This window comes from Gracilinanus agilis, chromosome 4 (assembly GCF_016433145.1).
Source record: "Gracilinanus agilis isolate LMUSP501 chromosome 4, AgileGrace, whole genome shotgun sequence".
NCBI lineage: Eukaryota > Metazoa > Chordata > Mammalia > Didelphimorphia > Didelphidae > Gracilinanus > Gracilinanus agilis.
Genome location: NC_058133.1, coordinates 148,923,450 through 148,941,159, shown reverse-complemented (window position 1 = coordinate 148,941,159; position 17,710 = coordinate 148,923,450). Strand labels below are relative to the sequence as shown.

Here is a 17,710-nt window from a genome sequence, read left to right as displayed (position 1 = left end):
TTTATTCTTCTTGACCTCCTCAGTGGTTAATATTATGAACCATTAATATTATGGACCATTAATATTATGGACCATTAATATTATGGACCACCCACTACTCTTTGATACTTCCTTCTCCCTAAATTTTCATTACACTGCTCTGTCTTGGTATTCCTCCTGACTTTTCCTACTGTTCAGTCTCAATCTTCCTTGTTGGATATCTATTCTTATCTAGTTTTCTATTCTTCTAGTCCCTGTTCTTGGCTGTCTTCACCTTTTTCAACAGTGATTTCATCAAACTCTATGAATTCAATGATTATTTCTTTGCAGGTGATTCCCAAATTTACATATCAAATCATCCTCTCTTTTCTGAGCCCTAGTTCTATATGACCAAGTGCTTGTTGAACTTTTATGCCTGGATGTCCCATAGGCATCTCAAATTCAATATGTACAAAACAGAACTTGTCATTGCCCCTGAAGCTATTCTTTTTTCCTAATCAACCCATTTCTATTAAAAACACTGCTGAAGAGACAGTTAAGTGACTCAGTGGATAGAAAGTCAGGCCTGGAGTTGGGTAGACCTGGGTTCAAATCTGTTCTCAGACACTGCCTAGCTGTGTGACCCTGGGCAAGTCACTTAACTCCCATTGCCTATACTTTACAGCTCTTCTGCCTTGGAATCAATACCTAGTATTGTTTCTAAGACAAAAGGTAAGGGGTTTAAAAAACAAAAGCACTGCTGTACTTCCAACCCCTCAAATCAGCTATGTTAGAGTTATGATCATAACTTTTCTCTTTCTCACTTCTGTATCCAATAAATTGCCAGGTCCTGTTAATTCTATCTCCACAAGATTTTGGGCATCCATTTCCCTCACTTATACAACTCCCGATTTAAATCAGACTCTCTTTACTTCTCACAATATCATCTATTCTCTCCCTCTCTAATATGTCAACCAAATAGGTGCCAATGTGATATTACTAATGTACAACCTGACTAGGTCACTCCTTTATCAAGAGGTTTTGACTGTTCATTATTATCCCTAAAAAAGAAAACAGACTATGTTGTTTAGCTTTATAACTTTTCATTATCTGACCCCAATCTAATTTTTACACATTTCTTTTTATTGATCCTAACTTAATTTTATATTCCAGCAAAATTGTCGCTTACTGCCTTATAATTCCCTTCCTTTCTGCCTTTGTAAAACCTGTTTTATATCCCATACCTGGAATGTTCTTATTCACCTCTACCATTTAGAATACTGAGCTCCATTATGGGCAAAGTTCAAATACTACTTCCTAGTCCAAATTTTTCCTCACCCACATATTCCCCACCCTTAATCTCTTTTATTTCTATATTCTCCCATGGAACTCTTCTTACTCACTCTTACTATTTTCAGTATATTTCCACTAAGAAACTCACCATCAAATAGAATTTTAAATGTTCAAAACTGAGCTTATCATTTTCCCCTCTAAATCTACCCTTTCTTCCAAGTATATTCTTTCCAGGGTTACACCACTATTCATCCATTGTCATAACCTTGGTGTTATTTTTGACTCATATATTCCTTACCTCTCATGATAGGTTTTTCAACAGATCTTAGAGATTACATATTATTCACATCTTGAATATAACTCCAGTTTCCTCATGTTTATTTTAAAAAGTAATTGGATTAATTTATACCTAAGATTCCCTATGAGTTTGAGACTATGATCCTATAATTAGATATCTTATATATGTTCCAATTATTTCCATTAATGTTTTTCTAATATTCATTTAAAAATGTTTTTGAATTCCAAATATATTCCCTCTAATATTTTTTCCACCCATTGAGAAGGCAAGCATTATGATAACACTTGTACATATGAAGTCATGTAAAACAATTCCATATTAGCAATGTTGCAAAAAAGTCAAAATAAAAAAAAAATCATAAAGTATAAAGGTATGCTTCAGTCTTCACTCAGAGTTCATCAGATCTCTTTCCTTAAGTAAATAGCATATTTTATCCTGGGTTCTTTGGCATTGTCTACTATTGTTTTCTTGTTTAGAATCACTTAGTATTTCACAATTGATCATTATAATATTACCATTACTATGTACAGTGTTCTCCTGATTCTACTCACTTCTCTCTAAATCAATTCATACAAGAATTCCCAGGTTTTCCCTAAAACCATCCTGCTTACCATTTCTCATTGACAATAGTTTTCTATCACAGTGATATGCCACTATTTGTTCAGCCATTCCCCAATTTATGGACACCCCCCCTAGTTTTCAATTCTTTGCTACCACAGAAAAAGCAATTTTAAAAAATTTGTGTATTAATAGGTCATTTTTTCTCTTTTTAAAAAAATCACTTAGGGAAATACACCTAGTGACATTATTGCTAAGGTCAAAGGATTTATACAGTTTTATAGCCCTTTGGCCTTAGCTCCAAATTGTACCAAAAGGTTGAACTGGTTCATGATTCTTCTAAAAATGCATTACTGTATCAGTTTCCCCATATCTCCTATGGCATTTATCATATTATGTTTCTCCCATATTGATTAATCTGATAGATATAAGTTTTAAAAATTTATATTTCTCTAATTATTGCTGATTTAGAACATTTTATAGGTTATGGAGAGCTTTGATTTCTTCTGAAAATTTCTTCTGCCTTTTGATTATTTTTCAATTGTAGGATGGAACTTATTTTTATAAATTTGGCTCCGATCTATATATATTTGATAAATGAGGTCTTTTTTAGAGAAATTTGATTTAGATTTGATTAAAGAAATTTCCCCATTTCTTGTTTTTCTCCTAACATTGGATACAATTATTTTATTGTGCAAAACCTTTTAATTTCATGTAATTAAAGTAATCCTTTTTGTCTCTGTGATTCTTTATCTCTTGTTTGGTCAACAAACTCTTCCTTTATCCATAGTTCCAGGTAAAATTTTAAGTGCTCCCTTAATTTGCTTATGATATCACCTTTTATGTCTAAATCAAGGACCCATTTTGACCTTATTTTGGTATACAATGTGAGTTGTTGGTCTATGCCTAGTTTTTTCCAGATTGCTTTTCAGTTTTTTTAGAAACTCAAATGGTGAATTCTTTGTCCTTCAAGCTTGGATCTTTGGATTTAATTCATATTTTTTTCCCAGTTTTTCCTCTACAACTCTTATTTGAATGTTTAAAAAACATTTTTAGCTTTTTCAGGAAGTTTCTTTGGGCTTTTGTCAAATTCATGTTGTTGCTGAAACTTTGCTCATAGCTCTTTTGACATTTTTAACTTCTTTTGAGTTTGTGCCTTGACCTTTCCTGTCAAACTAGTTTTTTTTTTTTTTTAATGGTTGGGTCCTTTTGATATTGTTGTTGCTATTTTTTCCAGTTTCTTTCTTGACTTTAAACTTTGTTAAAATTGGGATTTGTTTCTGTAGTGGGGTTAGGACACTGCCCAAACTTCAGGTTTTTTTGAATTGCTGTTCCAGAGCTAGTTCTAGGAATTTAGTTTTTGGTGCTTCTAAAGTGGTATTATCTGGAGAAAGTTGTAGTCTTTGCTCCATTGAAGCTGCATGGTGATACTGTTCCTTAGAGCTCCTTATCCCTTGGGATAGTGAGTACTCCTCTGCATCCTGGAATTGAAATGTAGGAGTGGATATAGGTAATGGAGTTGCCAAATAGCATCATACCACATGCTCACTTCTAATAGAAGAGTCCCCAATAATCTCTTTCCAACCAGTTTCATAATTCCCTTGCTATCTGTGACTTGAGAGTCCCTGAGGCTACTACTGCCATTGCTGGTAACACCTCCAGGACCCACATCTAATGATGCTGCCATATGGCTTCAAGGCCAGCCCTAATCTATGGCACATACTTCCATTTCCAACTTGTCTTAGGCTGAAAAAAAATCTCACTTTTTATTGGCTCTGCTGCTCCATAATTTGATTGAGACATTATTTTAAGGTTGTTTGGAAGGAAATCTTGGGAGAACTGGGCTGTTTCTTCTACTCTGCCATCTTGGCTCTGTCCTCTGACATCATTATGCTCCAATTCTAAATATTTTCAAATTGAATGATTTATATTATGATAATATATATATATATACTATATGAAGAACCAACAGTTATGAATATGTACTGATTATTTTCTGTACACAAAGCACTGTGCCACGGTCTAAATAGGATACAAAAGAGAAAAAAAAAAAGACATGGTACTTGCATCTGTAGATGTTGTATCTAGCAAGGGAGCTAAAATCTGTGTATCTAGAACATGTATCACTAATGTAAGGATTAGTGTGACAGTGTAATATGACAGATTCTATATTTGTTAGTTCATTTACTTCATTTTATTCCATGTGGCATTTAAAAAGAAAATGATAAAAAGGAAAATATAAATAAAGGAAATAAAACCTTATGGACAGAGGGGAATCACTCATTAAAGTGAAAACAAAGTTTTTCATTAATCCAAATGAGAAATACTAATGAAAGATTGCATCTTATTCTATCATAATAAGTAAACAAAGTGACTTTGGGGGGAGTTGAAGGAGTTATGAGGAATATGCATAAAAATGTTAGATCACTTTTTTTTAGTAAAATAATTTTCCTAAACTATCCAAGTGTCACACTAATGTACTGTTGGTAGAATTTTAAAGTGATTCAATCATTCTGGAAAGTAATTTATTAGGAACTTTCAAAAGGCTATAAAACTGTGCATATTCTTTGACCCAACAATACTACTACTACTAGATCTGTGTCTCAAAGACATCAGACAAAAAGAAAAAGGACCTATATGTACAAAAATATGTATAGTGGCTCTTTTTGTAGCCTTAATGGTGAAAATTGAGGGAATGTCCATCAATTGAGGATGGCTAAACAAATTGTAATATATTATTGTGAAGGAATATTCTTCTGCTATTATGAGAAGGATGGTTTCAGGAAAAAACTGGGAATACTTGCATGTTATTATGTGAAGGGAGCAAGGAGAATATTGTGTGCAGTAACAGCAGTATTGCACAATGATCAACTATGAAAGATTCAGTTATTCTCAGCAATATAGTGATTGAAGACAATTCCAGAAGACTTGTGATGAAATGCTCTCCACTTCCAGAGAAAGACCTGATGGAGTCCAAATATGGATTGAAGAATACTTTTTAAACTTCCTTTACTTTTCTTGTTTGTTTTATATTTTGGTATGTGTTTTCTTTTGCAACAGGGCTAATATAGAAATATGTTTTGCATGACCTCACATGTAAAAGAAATATTAGAAACAGGTAAAGTATAAGTAGTTTTTTTTGTGCGATTGCTGTTCAAAGTCATAAAAGTGAAATTCTCTATTTTATCTTTTGTGATTACTTTTAACCCTGGTTTGTTTAAGAAGTCTTTCTAGACCTGTGAAAGATAGGTAGTTTGGTTCTTTAGTTATTTTATTGTGTAGTTTTTAATTTTCAGGTTGTATATTGATTTTGAACTTATTATAGTATATGGTGTAAAATATCTCACCTTAACTTCTCGGCTTTCCAGTTATCTTACCAGTTCTTGACAAATCAGAACTGCTTCTCCATGAAATATAAATATATATATATATATATATATATATATATAGTCATTAAAAAACTTTTTATTGATAATTTCAATGTTAACAGAATTATTTGTTTTTTAGTACTGGATCACATTATTACTGAATTATGACAGGTTATTAAAAAGATATTAGTTTTCTCTTCCAAGGTTTTCCCCCAATTCATCCTTTATGTGACAAGTCTTTCTTAATAGGATATTTCATAAAGATACAAAGATCTGAACTTAAAAGGACTTCAACTAAGCAGTATACTTACTATATCTCTTTTCCATCCTAGGGTTTTTATCATCTTAAATATATGCATTTTTTTGCCAATGGCAATAAAAAATATTTCTGTACTACTGAGGCAACTAGGTGGTACAATGGATAAAGGGCTGGAGCTAGAGTTAAGAAACTTTGAATTCAAATACACCTTAGGTGCTTATTAGCTATGTAACTTGGCAAATCACTTAACCTGTCTTAGATTCCTCAACAGTAAAATGGACATAATAGTACCTACTTCATTCACAAGGTTTCATACAGATTAAATGAGATATTTGTAAATCCTTTAACATAGTAGTTGGCATATTGTGGGTGATTAATAAATGTCAGTAAAATGCTTTTGAATATTTCATCTAAACAAAATAAGGTTAACTATATACTATATATAGATAAGTATAGTAATTATAGCTATACGTATACACTCATATATATTATTTTTTAAACATATATCTATATATTGTACTTATAGGCAGCGATCTGCATTAGGAGAATGCTTGGCTGCATTTGCTGGTGCTTTTCCTGTGGCTTTTTTGGAAACTCATCTGAACAAACATAATACTTATTCAATCTATAACACGAAGTCTACGAGAGAAAGAACAGGTAAAAAAATTAAAGCACTTTATTTTGAGATATTGAATTAATTTAATATAAATTATTTCATCTTTTCTACATTTGAATTTTACCTCATTTTTCCTTTTTAAATTTGTTCACATAAATCACTTTCATTGTTAACTCTTTATTTATATATATTTGTATACACATATGTATTTATTTGTAATTATTATTTTTATGTTCATTGTACATGTACTTGTATGTGTTTGTCTTCCCTGCTAGGATATAAACTCCTTCAGAGTAGACATTATTTCATTCTTTACATACATATTGTCTGTCACATATTAGGTATTTAATTAATACTTATGGATTTTTTGATTGATTGTATATGTTACTAGAACTATTGAATTACAATGTTTTCATGGCTTCATTTTATTTCTTTCATTCGTAAAGACTTTTTTTCCTTTTTTGATTCTTTTCTAAATAATTTAATCTAATTTTAAGTCCTCAAATGTGGTATTCCTCTTGTTTGTGGATCTATATAACTACTTTTAAATGTCCACATTCACCTTTTACTTGTTTATGCTGGCTACTTTTAGTGTATTTTAGTGGATAGAGAACTGACCTTGAGAGCAGGAAGGCCTGGGTGTAAGTTCTGGCTTTTATACTTTTGGGGCATGTCACCCTCTGGCCAAGTCATAGAATCTCCCAAGCAAATAATGTTTATGTAATATCTGTTTTATATTGAAGAATAAGAGTAAAATATCATCTTTCTTATCTACTTTAATATTCCTTCTTGACTTAAGCTTTTGTTATATTACTTTTGAACATACAATTAACCTGGAAGCTTAATGTAATTTGTAAATGTTACCTTGAAATTTTTATTATATTCTCCTTACATATTTTTGTAAACCCTTTAATAAGAAGTATATGCTAAATTCATGATACAGAGGGGAGAGAAAAGGAAAGGCCCATAATTCATAACATCAGGTAGTTCACTATGCAAATAAGGACTAAAATAATGGAAATCCAAAGACTATATATGCTGCCTATATTTCTTTTTTTAAAACACTTTTAAAAATGTTTTTGTCTAGCTCTCAATTTGCCAACTAGTGTGGAAGAGGTTTGTCCGAATATACCATCTTTGGAGAAGCTAATGGATGAAATCGTGGAACTTGCAGAGTCTGGAATTCGTTATACACAAATGCCACATGTCATGGAAGTTATATTGCCCATGCTTTGTAGCTATATGTCCCGGTGGTGGGAACATGGACCTGAAAACAATCCCGAGAAGGCAGATACATGCTGTACAGCCCTCAACTCAGAGCATATGAATACACTTCTAGGGAATATATTGAAAATCATATATAATAATCTGGGTATTGATGAAGGAGCTTGGATGAAGAGGTTGGCAGGTAAGACTCTGAAAGAGTATTGACATTTAAAAAAAAGTATTTTGATAGAGCAGCTAAATAGCACAGTGTCTAGAGCAGGGGTTGGCAACCTTTTTGGCTGTGAGAGCCATAAACGCCACATTTTTAAAAATGTAATTTCATGAGAGCTTTACAGTGCTCACAGTGTGCATTCCTATAACAGTGCCTGAAAAACAATTGACTTTATGGCTCCTGCAGAAAGAGCCATATCTGGCCCTCAAAAGAGCCAGATATGGCTTGAGAGCCATACGTTGCCGACCCCTGGTCTAGAGCAATAAGCCTGGAGTCCAGAGCACCTGGGTTCAAATTTGGCCTCAGACACTTCCTAGATGTGCAGTCCTTGACAGGGCTTTTAACCATTTTTGCCTATCCCTTGCTCTTCTGTCTTAGAGTTGTTACTAGGTCAGATGGTAAGGATTTTTTTTTAAAGCATTTTGACTTTTAGCTTTTTGAATAGGAAAAAAACTACATGCTTTTTTCCATATTACTAATGGAGACTCAAGATTTTTCTTTTTATTTATTTTTTATTTTTTTATTTTTTTTTATCCTGGGACTCCATTCTAGGAGGATAGGGCCACAACCAGTAGGCAATGGGACACACAGTCGCTCAGGGTCACCCAGCTGGGAAGTGTCTGAGCCTGGACTTGAACCTAGGACCTTTCGTCTCTAGGCCTGGCTCTCAATCCACTGAGCTAGCCCAGCTGCCCCTACTTTAGGTTGCAGTTTCTTTAGCAGATGTGGTTTTTACAGGGTGGGGTTGCTAGCCCCACGCCCAACCCTCCTCCTTTTTCATCCGGGCTAGGGACCGTCCTTGGCCCAGGAGTGGTAAGGGTGGGCTGTAGGGGTCAAGTGACTTGCCCAAGTTCACACAGCTGGAAGTGTCCGAGGCTGGACTTGAACCTAGGACCTCCAGTCTCTAGGCCTGGCTCTCAATCCACTGAGCCACTCAGCTGCCCCCTTTTCTTTTTATAGTGTTTTGTTATTGACTAGTGAAACTTATTTTACTTCTTTTAGTTACCACTTAGTTTATTTTCAGAAATTACCATAATAATAATAATAAAGTATTCTATTGATTTTCTTGGGGAACCAAGAAATTTCTCACGTTTAATCTTAGTTAATATTTTGGTAACTTAATGAATATTTATTTTTATTCCTAATTAAACAAATTTCCAAAAGCTTAAATAGTTATTTCCAAACTGATAGAACCATGATCCATTGATTTGACAACCTAGTTTTCTACTTTTACTGCATTATATCAGTCTATAGTTATAGTGAGTGATGGTGATCAGTTTGTTTTTTTTAATAGTCAAATCATCTCAGCCATAATCCATGCTTCCTCCTCCTTTTCCTTCTCTCCAATCTGCAACTTAGGCTTGCTTTCATGTCCATATTGGACTCTGCTCTGATCTCTCATTTTGTGCAGCACTGGGTAGTTGGGCTGAGGCCACTGATTCCATCATAGAGAGAGAAAAGGAATAGTTCCATAAATTGTTCATTGGAGGGGAGGCCTAATCTTGAAAGCAAGAAAAGAAGGTTTGAGAAACTGCAAAAAGTAATGGAGGTTTCCAACAAGTGAAAGACTGAAGGTGTTTGGTTTTGTAGTATTTCCATATATGACTGAAGTGGAAGCAGCTATGTCTGTAAAAACTCATATGGTTGATGAAAGAGTGGTTCAGCCTAAAATAGCAATGTCTAAAGAGGAGTCTGGAAAACCTGTGCTGATGTTGCTGTGAAGAAATCATTGGTGAAATAAAAAAAAAATACTGAGTAATATTACCTTACATATTACTTTTGAAGATATATTTAAATTGATACTACTGAAATAAAAACAGATGGTCTGATTAAAAAAAGAAAGATGTAGAGATGGGGGGGTAGTTTTGTTATATTTGCTGATCATACTCTATGGATGAAATTACATTTCAAAACACCACTCTAACAGTGACGATAGTGCAGAAGAAAAAACTGTTTAGACAAGAAAAACAAGAAATTAAAAATTGTAAGATTTAAAGAGAAGTCAACTTCGGTTTGGAGATTTTCATGGTAGTGTAAGAAATTTTGTACCAAGCCCAGGAAGTAATTTTAGAAAAAGGATCTGATGTGCATGTTAGAAGTCTTGGATTTGGAGATGCTTGCAATGGAATTGAAGGAGGAAAATTATATGGCACTTTTGGAGGTAGTCCTATTTATAGATAGTAATTTATTAATTTTATTTATTATATACATTGATTTATTTAATTATATTTGATATTTATTATTAAAAGCTTTTTATTAATATTACTCTGGGAAGAAAGATTATTTTTAAAAATACAAAAAAATACCACTGAGACCATTTCTTAGCTTTTTTTTGTTATTTCTTTCTAGTGGCCTTTGCAAAATTATAGAAGCATTCTTCCTTGATAATGTTAAATTTGAAGTTCCAGGTGGCATGTGAAACCTTTTTTTAAAAAGATTTTTCTCAAAGTTTTGAAAAATTGTTCATCAGGATCATGGTGTGATAAGACATCATATTTTCCTTTAAAATATTTGTATATGTATAAAGTTAAGTTGTTTTACATTATGATTTAATAAATATAATTTTAAAGGAGCCCAAATTTTAAAATTCAGTCAGCTTTAAAAACTGTGATTTAATGCTATATTTTAGTTGGATAGTCCTATCATCGCCATTCTCCTTTGGGAATAAAAAACATCCTCACATTCCATAAAAATTCTTATATATCTAGATTTAGGAAGTGAGGAGATGAATTTCTCTTTTGCTTCCCTTAAAATTAATATCCTACATTAGCTATATTCTTTTACTTTTATGTATTTCTTTCAATTTTCATCATATTCTAGTGGTCCAAAGCTGAGAAAAAAATTCAATTAAATCCAACAAATGTTTCTTAAGTGACTATTATGCATAAATTGTCTTCTCAGTCATTGGAGATCCTGGGATTTCATATTATTAGTTAACTCCACTACCAAAGTAAGTAGTGCTCTGTGCCCTGAGAAGCTGAGGCATTTGTCCAGAATCACATAGACAGTAGGGGTCAGAGGCAGGGATTAAATATATTTCTTCCTGACATTTGTTAACTTTCTCTTGATTCACTTCACTCACATGGATCAAGGTTCCAAAGATATGAAACACAAAGAAACAAAACCAAAGCAAAACAAACAAAAATGAGCTAGTTGCCCTCAAATAGTTTTCATTTAACTAGTGTGTTACCACATGGAAATTGAAGTAATTTGAGAAAGAAGGGGAATTAACTAGTGGAGTCTTAATGTCTTTGAATATGAGATAGCACCTGAACTGAACTTTGAAATAAGCCAGGGAGAAGAATTAAAGGTGGAGGAAGGAGTTCATTCTAATGGTTGTGGACAACGTATACAAAGGCAAGGAGACATGAAATGGAATATTAAGTTGTATTATCACAGTGAATGAAAATGTTGTTTCTCTCTAAATTCTGAGTTAGGTGCTCATCTTTCAAAAATAAAAAAACACTAAAAGGATGGTATCATGTTATTAGGGGGGTTATGTGAATCTGTTCATGTGTATGTATATATGTTTATGTATGTATGCTTATTTATGTAGATATAGATCAAAATGCTAAATATCTGTTTTGAAACAGTGTTTTCCCAGCCTATAATAAACAAAGTGAAGTCACAACTATTGAAGTCACATTTCTTACCATTAATGGAAAAACTCAAGAATAAAGCAGCTATAGTAGTATCTGATGAAGATCACCTCAAAGCTGAGGCCAGAGGTGACATGTCCGAGGCTGAACTTCTCATTTTAGATGAATTCACCACCCTGGCCCGAGATCTTTATGCCTTCTATCCTTTGTTAATTAGATTTGTGGACTTCAACAGGTAGGTTTTTTAAGTGATTAATTTAAAAATTCATTTCCAAAATGATTTAGACATGAATATCCCTTCTGACTTGACCTATTATTTCATGTGTAAAAATGAGACTACTTTTGTGATTATGTTGGCAGGAATAGTTGAATTTTACAATACATTTAAAATAGTCACATTTTTAAAATCTCCACCAGTATGCTTCTTCACAAAAGCTAAGTGATTGAAAATCATGAGAATAAACAATTTTCTAGAGTTCTCTAAGCATACCATCCTGCCATCTGCAAAAAGTGATAGGTATTTAACAATTTTTTTGACAATACAGCATCCATTCCTATTTTTAAAAAATACAGTAAAATATAGGAATGAATGGAACCATTCTTAAAACAAATAGATCCATCTGAAACCAAAAGCAAGTACTATTTGTCATGAGGATAATGTAAGACTTTCTAATTAGATCAAGGGAGAAGCAAAGATGTCCCACCATTGTTATTCAACATTGTGCTAGAAATTCTAGCTAGCAATGAGATACAAAGAAATAAGGATTGGCAACAATGAAACATAACTGTCACTTTTTGCAGATGACATGATTGTATGTTTAGAGAACCCTAGAAAATTGACTAAAAAACTAGTTGAAACAATTAACTTTAGCAGAATTGAAGGATATTTAAAAAAATCAGAATTCCTACATATCATAAAAAATAGCTACAGCAGGAAGAGATAGGGAAATTTCATTTTAAGTTACTGCAGACAATATAAAATACTTGTGAGTCTACACACATTGAAATTATGTGAACACAAAATCATAAAACACTACACACTAATAAAGATAGATCTAAACAATTGATGAAATATGAAATTGCTCCTGGAGAGACCAAAACAATATAATAAAAATGGCAATACTGCATAAGTTAATTTACTTTTTCAGTGTCATGCTAATTAAACTACCAAGGAATTATTTTATGGAGCTTAGAAAAATAATAATATTTCTCTAAAGGAAAAAAAGGTCAAGAATAACAAGAGACAGGACAGCTGGGTAGCTCAGTGGATTGAGAGCCAGACCTAGAGACAGGAGGTCCTAGGTTCAAATCAGGCCTCAGACACTTCCCAGCTGTATGACCCTGAGCAAGTCACTTGACCCCCATTGCCTACCCTTAGTACTCTTCTGCTTTGGAGCCAATACACAGTATTGGTAAGGGTTTAAAAATACAATACACTGACAACTACATGATAGTCAACTTTTCTTTCTTTTTCTTTTTTTAAAAAAAACAAAAAAACAAACCCTTATCTTTCATCTTGGAATCAATACTGTGTAGTCTTTTTTTTTTAACCCTTATATAAGGGTTAAAAAGGAATATCAAGAGAATCAATGAAAAAAGTGATGAAAGGTAACTTAGTAGTGTCAGATATCAAACTCTATTACAAAGTGGCCATCATCAGAAGAGTCTAGTAAAGGTGAAGAAATAGAGTGGTGGATCAGTGAAATAGATTAAGTAAACAGTACACAGTAATAAACAATAATGGTAATCTAACATTTGATAAACCCAAAGATTTTACCTATTAAAGCAAGAACTTAATATTTGACAAAAACTTCTAGGAAAACTAGAAAGTAATCTGGCAGATATTAGGCATAAACCAAGATTTCATACCAAATATTTAAGTTCAAAATGGGTCCATGATTTAGACATAAAGTGTAATATTATAAGTAAATTAGAGGAATGTGGAAAAAAATAACTTGTCAATCTATGGATAAGAGAAGAATTTATGACCAAACAAGAGTTGGAGAGGATCCTGGGAGGCAAATTGGATAATTCTGATTAAGTTAAATTTAAAGATTTTTGCACCAAAAAAACAATGCAGTCAAAATTAGAAGTTAGTCAAGAAACTAGGGGGAAAATATTTGGCAGTTTTCTCTGTTAAGGGTTACATTTCTCAAAAATATAAGGAACTAAACCAAATATATAAAAATAAGAGCTAATCCCCAGATGATAAATGGTCAAAGGATATAAAAAGCAGTTTTTAGAACAGAAAGTCAAAGCTATCCATAATCATTTTTATAAAATGGTCTAGGTCAGTGATGGGCAAACTTTTTAAGAGGGGGCCAAAGGAAAGAAAATGCTCATCTGTCAATCTGTTTCTAAGGCAACTCAAAATTCCATTGTATTGTATCATATTCATTGTATTCATCAGATTAGGAATAATGTTCCTGCAGCTGGATAGAATATTTCAGGGGGCTCATCTGGCCATGGGCCATAGTTTGCCTGCCCATCACTCCTCTAGATCAATAACAATTAGAGAATTGCAAATTTTAAAAAAATCTCTGAGGTATTCCCTCACATCAATCAGATTGGGAAACATGACTAAAAAGGAAAATGACTAAAGCTAGAAAGGAAGTGGGAAAAAAAAAAGACACTAATGCACAATTGGTGGAATTGTGAACTAGTACAAATATTCTGAAGAACAATTTAGAATTATGCCCAAAGGGCTATGAAACTGCATACCCCTTGATATAGTAATAACCACTATGAGGGATAAATCCCAATGAGATCAAAGAAAAATGTAAAAGGACTCATACATATAAAAATATTAACTGCAGCTCTTTTTGTTTGGGCAAAGAATTGGAAATTTAGGAGATGTCCATAAATTGGGGAATGGCTGAAGAAATTGTAGTATTTGTTTGTGTTGGAATATTATTATGCTATGAGAAATGACAAGCAGGATGATTTCAGGAAAAATCTGTGCATACTTGTTTGAAGTGAGCAAAACCAGGAGAAATGACATATATATGTATATATATATATATATATAATAGTAATGTTATAATGATGATCAACTATGAAAGGCTTAGCTACTCTGATCAATATAATGATCCTTGATAATTCCAAAGGATTCCTAATGAAAAATACTATCAATGTCCATAAAGATAATTAATCAACTTTGAGTACAAATTGAAATTTTAAAAAATTATTTTTTCATAGCAGTTGTTTCTCTTCATTTGTGTGATGGGTATCATATTTCTTGCTTTCTCCATAGTGCAGTGGTTCCCAGACTTTTTTGGCCTACTACCCCCTTTCCAGAAAAAATATTACTTAGCCCCCTGGAAATTAATTTTTAAAAATTTTAATAGCAATTAATAGGAAAGATAAATGTACTTGTGGCCATCACCGCCTCCCTGGATTGCTGCAGCACCCACCAGGGGGCGGTAGCGCACACTTTGGGAATCACTGACATAGTGGGAGGAGAGAAGATATGTAAAACTGAAAGGAAAATATTTGAAATATTCATAAGCTTGAATGAAAAAAAAAATTTTTAAAGACCGGGTTTGAGGAAGAGAGCAGAACCTTAAAAATAACTAGGATTAGTCAACTTAAGAATTCCATTTTAAAACACATTTGCCTAGGCTTCATTACTTGATTTTGATGTCTATTGGCCCAAATGGGAATCCCATAACTTTAAGAAATAACTAAGGAATCACATATTTCATTGCCTATTCTAGAGCAAAGTGGCTGAAAGAACCAAATTCTGAAGCAGAGGAATTATTCCGCATGGTGGCTGAAGTATTCATCTATTGGTCAAAGTCTCATGTAAGTAGGATAATGTTGGTAGAAAGTTTTCTTATAAGTCTATAATGAATGCTTTTAGCTTATTTTCTTTAAAAAACCCATTCCTTTTTCTGAGAAGAAGCTTGTTGCCTTAACTTTTTCAACAGCAGTGAATTTTTCCTTCTTGCTATAATGGTGAAGCAGGCTTTCTTTTGTAAATTTGAAATATCATCATAGTGTATTCCATTTTAGTATTTGATATTATGACAAAATGAAGGGTCTCTTTGAAAGTTATTTGAACTGTTTAAATATAGTTTAATCTGTTTAAAATGTTTTTTAGAAAATAATTATCTATTTGCACTACAAGTATTATTTAAATTGAATAGAGAATTGCAGCTACCCCCTTTTTTGTTGTAGATTCATCCCAATTTCTATGCAACATTTTTATTGCAATAACTAGCACCATATATTTTAGTCTTACTGCTAAAATATTTACCTTTATTATTCTATATATTCCATATTCTATTTACTGCATTTTTAGCAAAGGACCACTAAACATCTCCTTTACATTTTCCAGGGGTAACTGTGAAATAATATTTCAATAATTTTCAGTTAATACTCTATCTAGAAAAAAGATTTAATAAGTTTTCTAAGCATATTGACTTTGTTACCAAATGTAACTATACAGTTTTTAATAAATTAAAGTCATATTAGAGGTTTTTTTTTCCAAAAGAATTGCAAAAATCTTTGTATTTAATGAGATAATCAACTATAGCTTTTTTTGTATCATTCTTTTGCCCTTTTTTGTTACTTATATTTTTAATTCTTCTGTATACATGGAACTCCATGATTTACAACCAGAGAGTGTGACCAATAGAATACTTACATGTTAAAGAGAAGGATTTTGGCAATAATAAAACAGTTTTGGATCATTAAAAGCCTTTCCAAATATAATTCAGTCTAGGCTTTGCCTATTCTGTTTTGACTACAACTCAGTTTTCATTTGCAGTACCTGTCCAAGATAGAAAAATTAAAAAGCTGTAAGGATCATTACTTTAAAAGTACAACGATATTGGATCCTATAGTCTTCACAGAACCCCCATCCCCCTGTCCCCTTGGATAACATTATAGCCTCTTACTTGCTTTTATTTCCAAACCATCTATCTACAAAATTATCATAAACTTTTTCAGTCCTATTCATCATCAGTAAAGTATATATAAACATGTTGTTTAGTTAAATAATACACTTTTCTCCTCATTTGGAATCTGGTCTTCATAAACCTCTTAAGTTACCTTACTGCTCTTTTACTTGTATATAGTCCTTCTCTATAATTCCCCATGTGTAAAATATGAATAGTTCCTCATACCACATATGCTTTGTGATTTTAAAGAAATTTTGGTAATTTATTATATTTCAATTTAAATGATTTATTTTTAGTTGAAATTATTTTGTCCCTCCCAGTAGCTCCCTACTCCACTGAGAAAATTTTGAAAGAAAGGAAAAAAGAAAGAAAAAGAAAGAGAAAAACAAAGCTTTCAGTATATAGCTACATAGTCCATTTTTCACAATAGCAATATCCTAAAATGTCAGTTTTCCCAGCATTTTAAGTTCCTCATGTCTGTCAAAAAGTGTCATGTGTTTCTTTTTCATTTTTTTGGACTCAAGATTTATCATTTGAGTTATTAAAGTTCTGAAGTCTTCTAAAGTTGGTTTTCTCTTTACAGCAATGCCTTAATAGTTCAAATAATAAATCTTAGGAAGTAGTCACTATATCCTAATTTGTATTGCTTAAAGTTATAATTATCTTAAATGTGATATTTGGTTCTAGCTCAGAAAAGAAATATGCAGTATATCTTTTATAATGTGCTTACTTCATAGGATTTAGTATTAATACTAATTGGGACCTGCTTATAATATGATTTTTGAGTGTGTGAATTGATTCAGTCATTCTAGAGAACAATTTGGTCATTCTTGAGAACAATTTGGACCTATGCCCAAAGGGCTACACAACTATACTTATCCCTGGACCCTACAATACTATTACTAGGTTTGTACCCCAGAGAGTTAAAAAACAAAAAGGGATAGAACCTATATGTACAAAAATATTTAAAGTAGATCTTTTTGAGGGGGATAAAGAATTGGAAAATAAAGAGATACCTATCAATTGGCAGATGATGAGAAAGTTATATTATATGACTGTAATGGAATACTGTTGTATAAAAAATGACTAGGAGGAGGAATTCAGAAAAAACAGAAAGGCATATGAATTGAAGCAGAGTGAAATAAGCAAAACTAGGAGAACATGGTACACAGTTAAAGGAAAACTAAAATAAACAACTGTGAATGACTTAGCTATTCTCAACTCTACAATTATCCAAAACTGTCCAAAAGACTCATGATAAAAGTGCCATTTGCTTCCAGAGGGGAAAAAAACTGAGAATCTGAATCCAGACCAAAAGTAAACTTTTTTTACTTTCTTTTTTAAAATTTTCATTCAAGTTTCCTTCCACAAAAAGATTAATAGGGAAAAATTATTTTATATGATTGTACCTATAATATC

The 17,710-nt window shown here is 32.4% G+C and overlaps 1 protein-coding gene across 1 annotated transcript in view; it reads left to right on the top strand.

Annotated features, from left to right (window-relative positions):
* RYR2 (ryanodine receptor 2) overlaps positions 1–17,710 on the top strand; it is a 550,493-nt gene that overhangs the window by 365,201 nt on the left and 167,582 nt on the right. The window contains exons 67-70 of the mRNA XM_044674985.1: positions 6,261–6,391; positions 7,438–7,758; positions 11,382–11,622; positions 15,104–15,191. Coding sequence (XP_044530920.1) covers positions 6,261–6,391; positions 7,438–7,758; positions 11,382–11,622; positions 15,104–15,191 — 781 coding nt within the window. The remainder of the gene's footprint in view (positions 1–6,260; positions 6,392–7,437; positions 7,759–11,381; positions 11,623–15,103; positions 15,192–17,710) is intronic.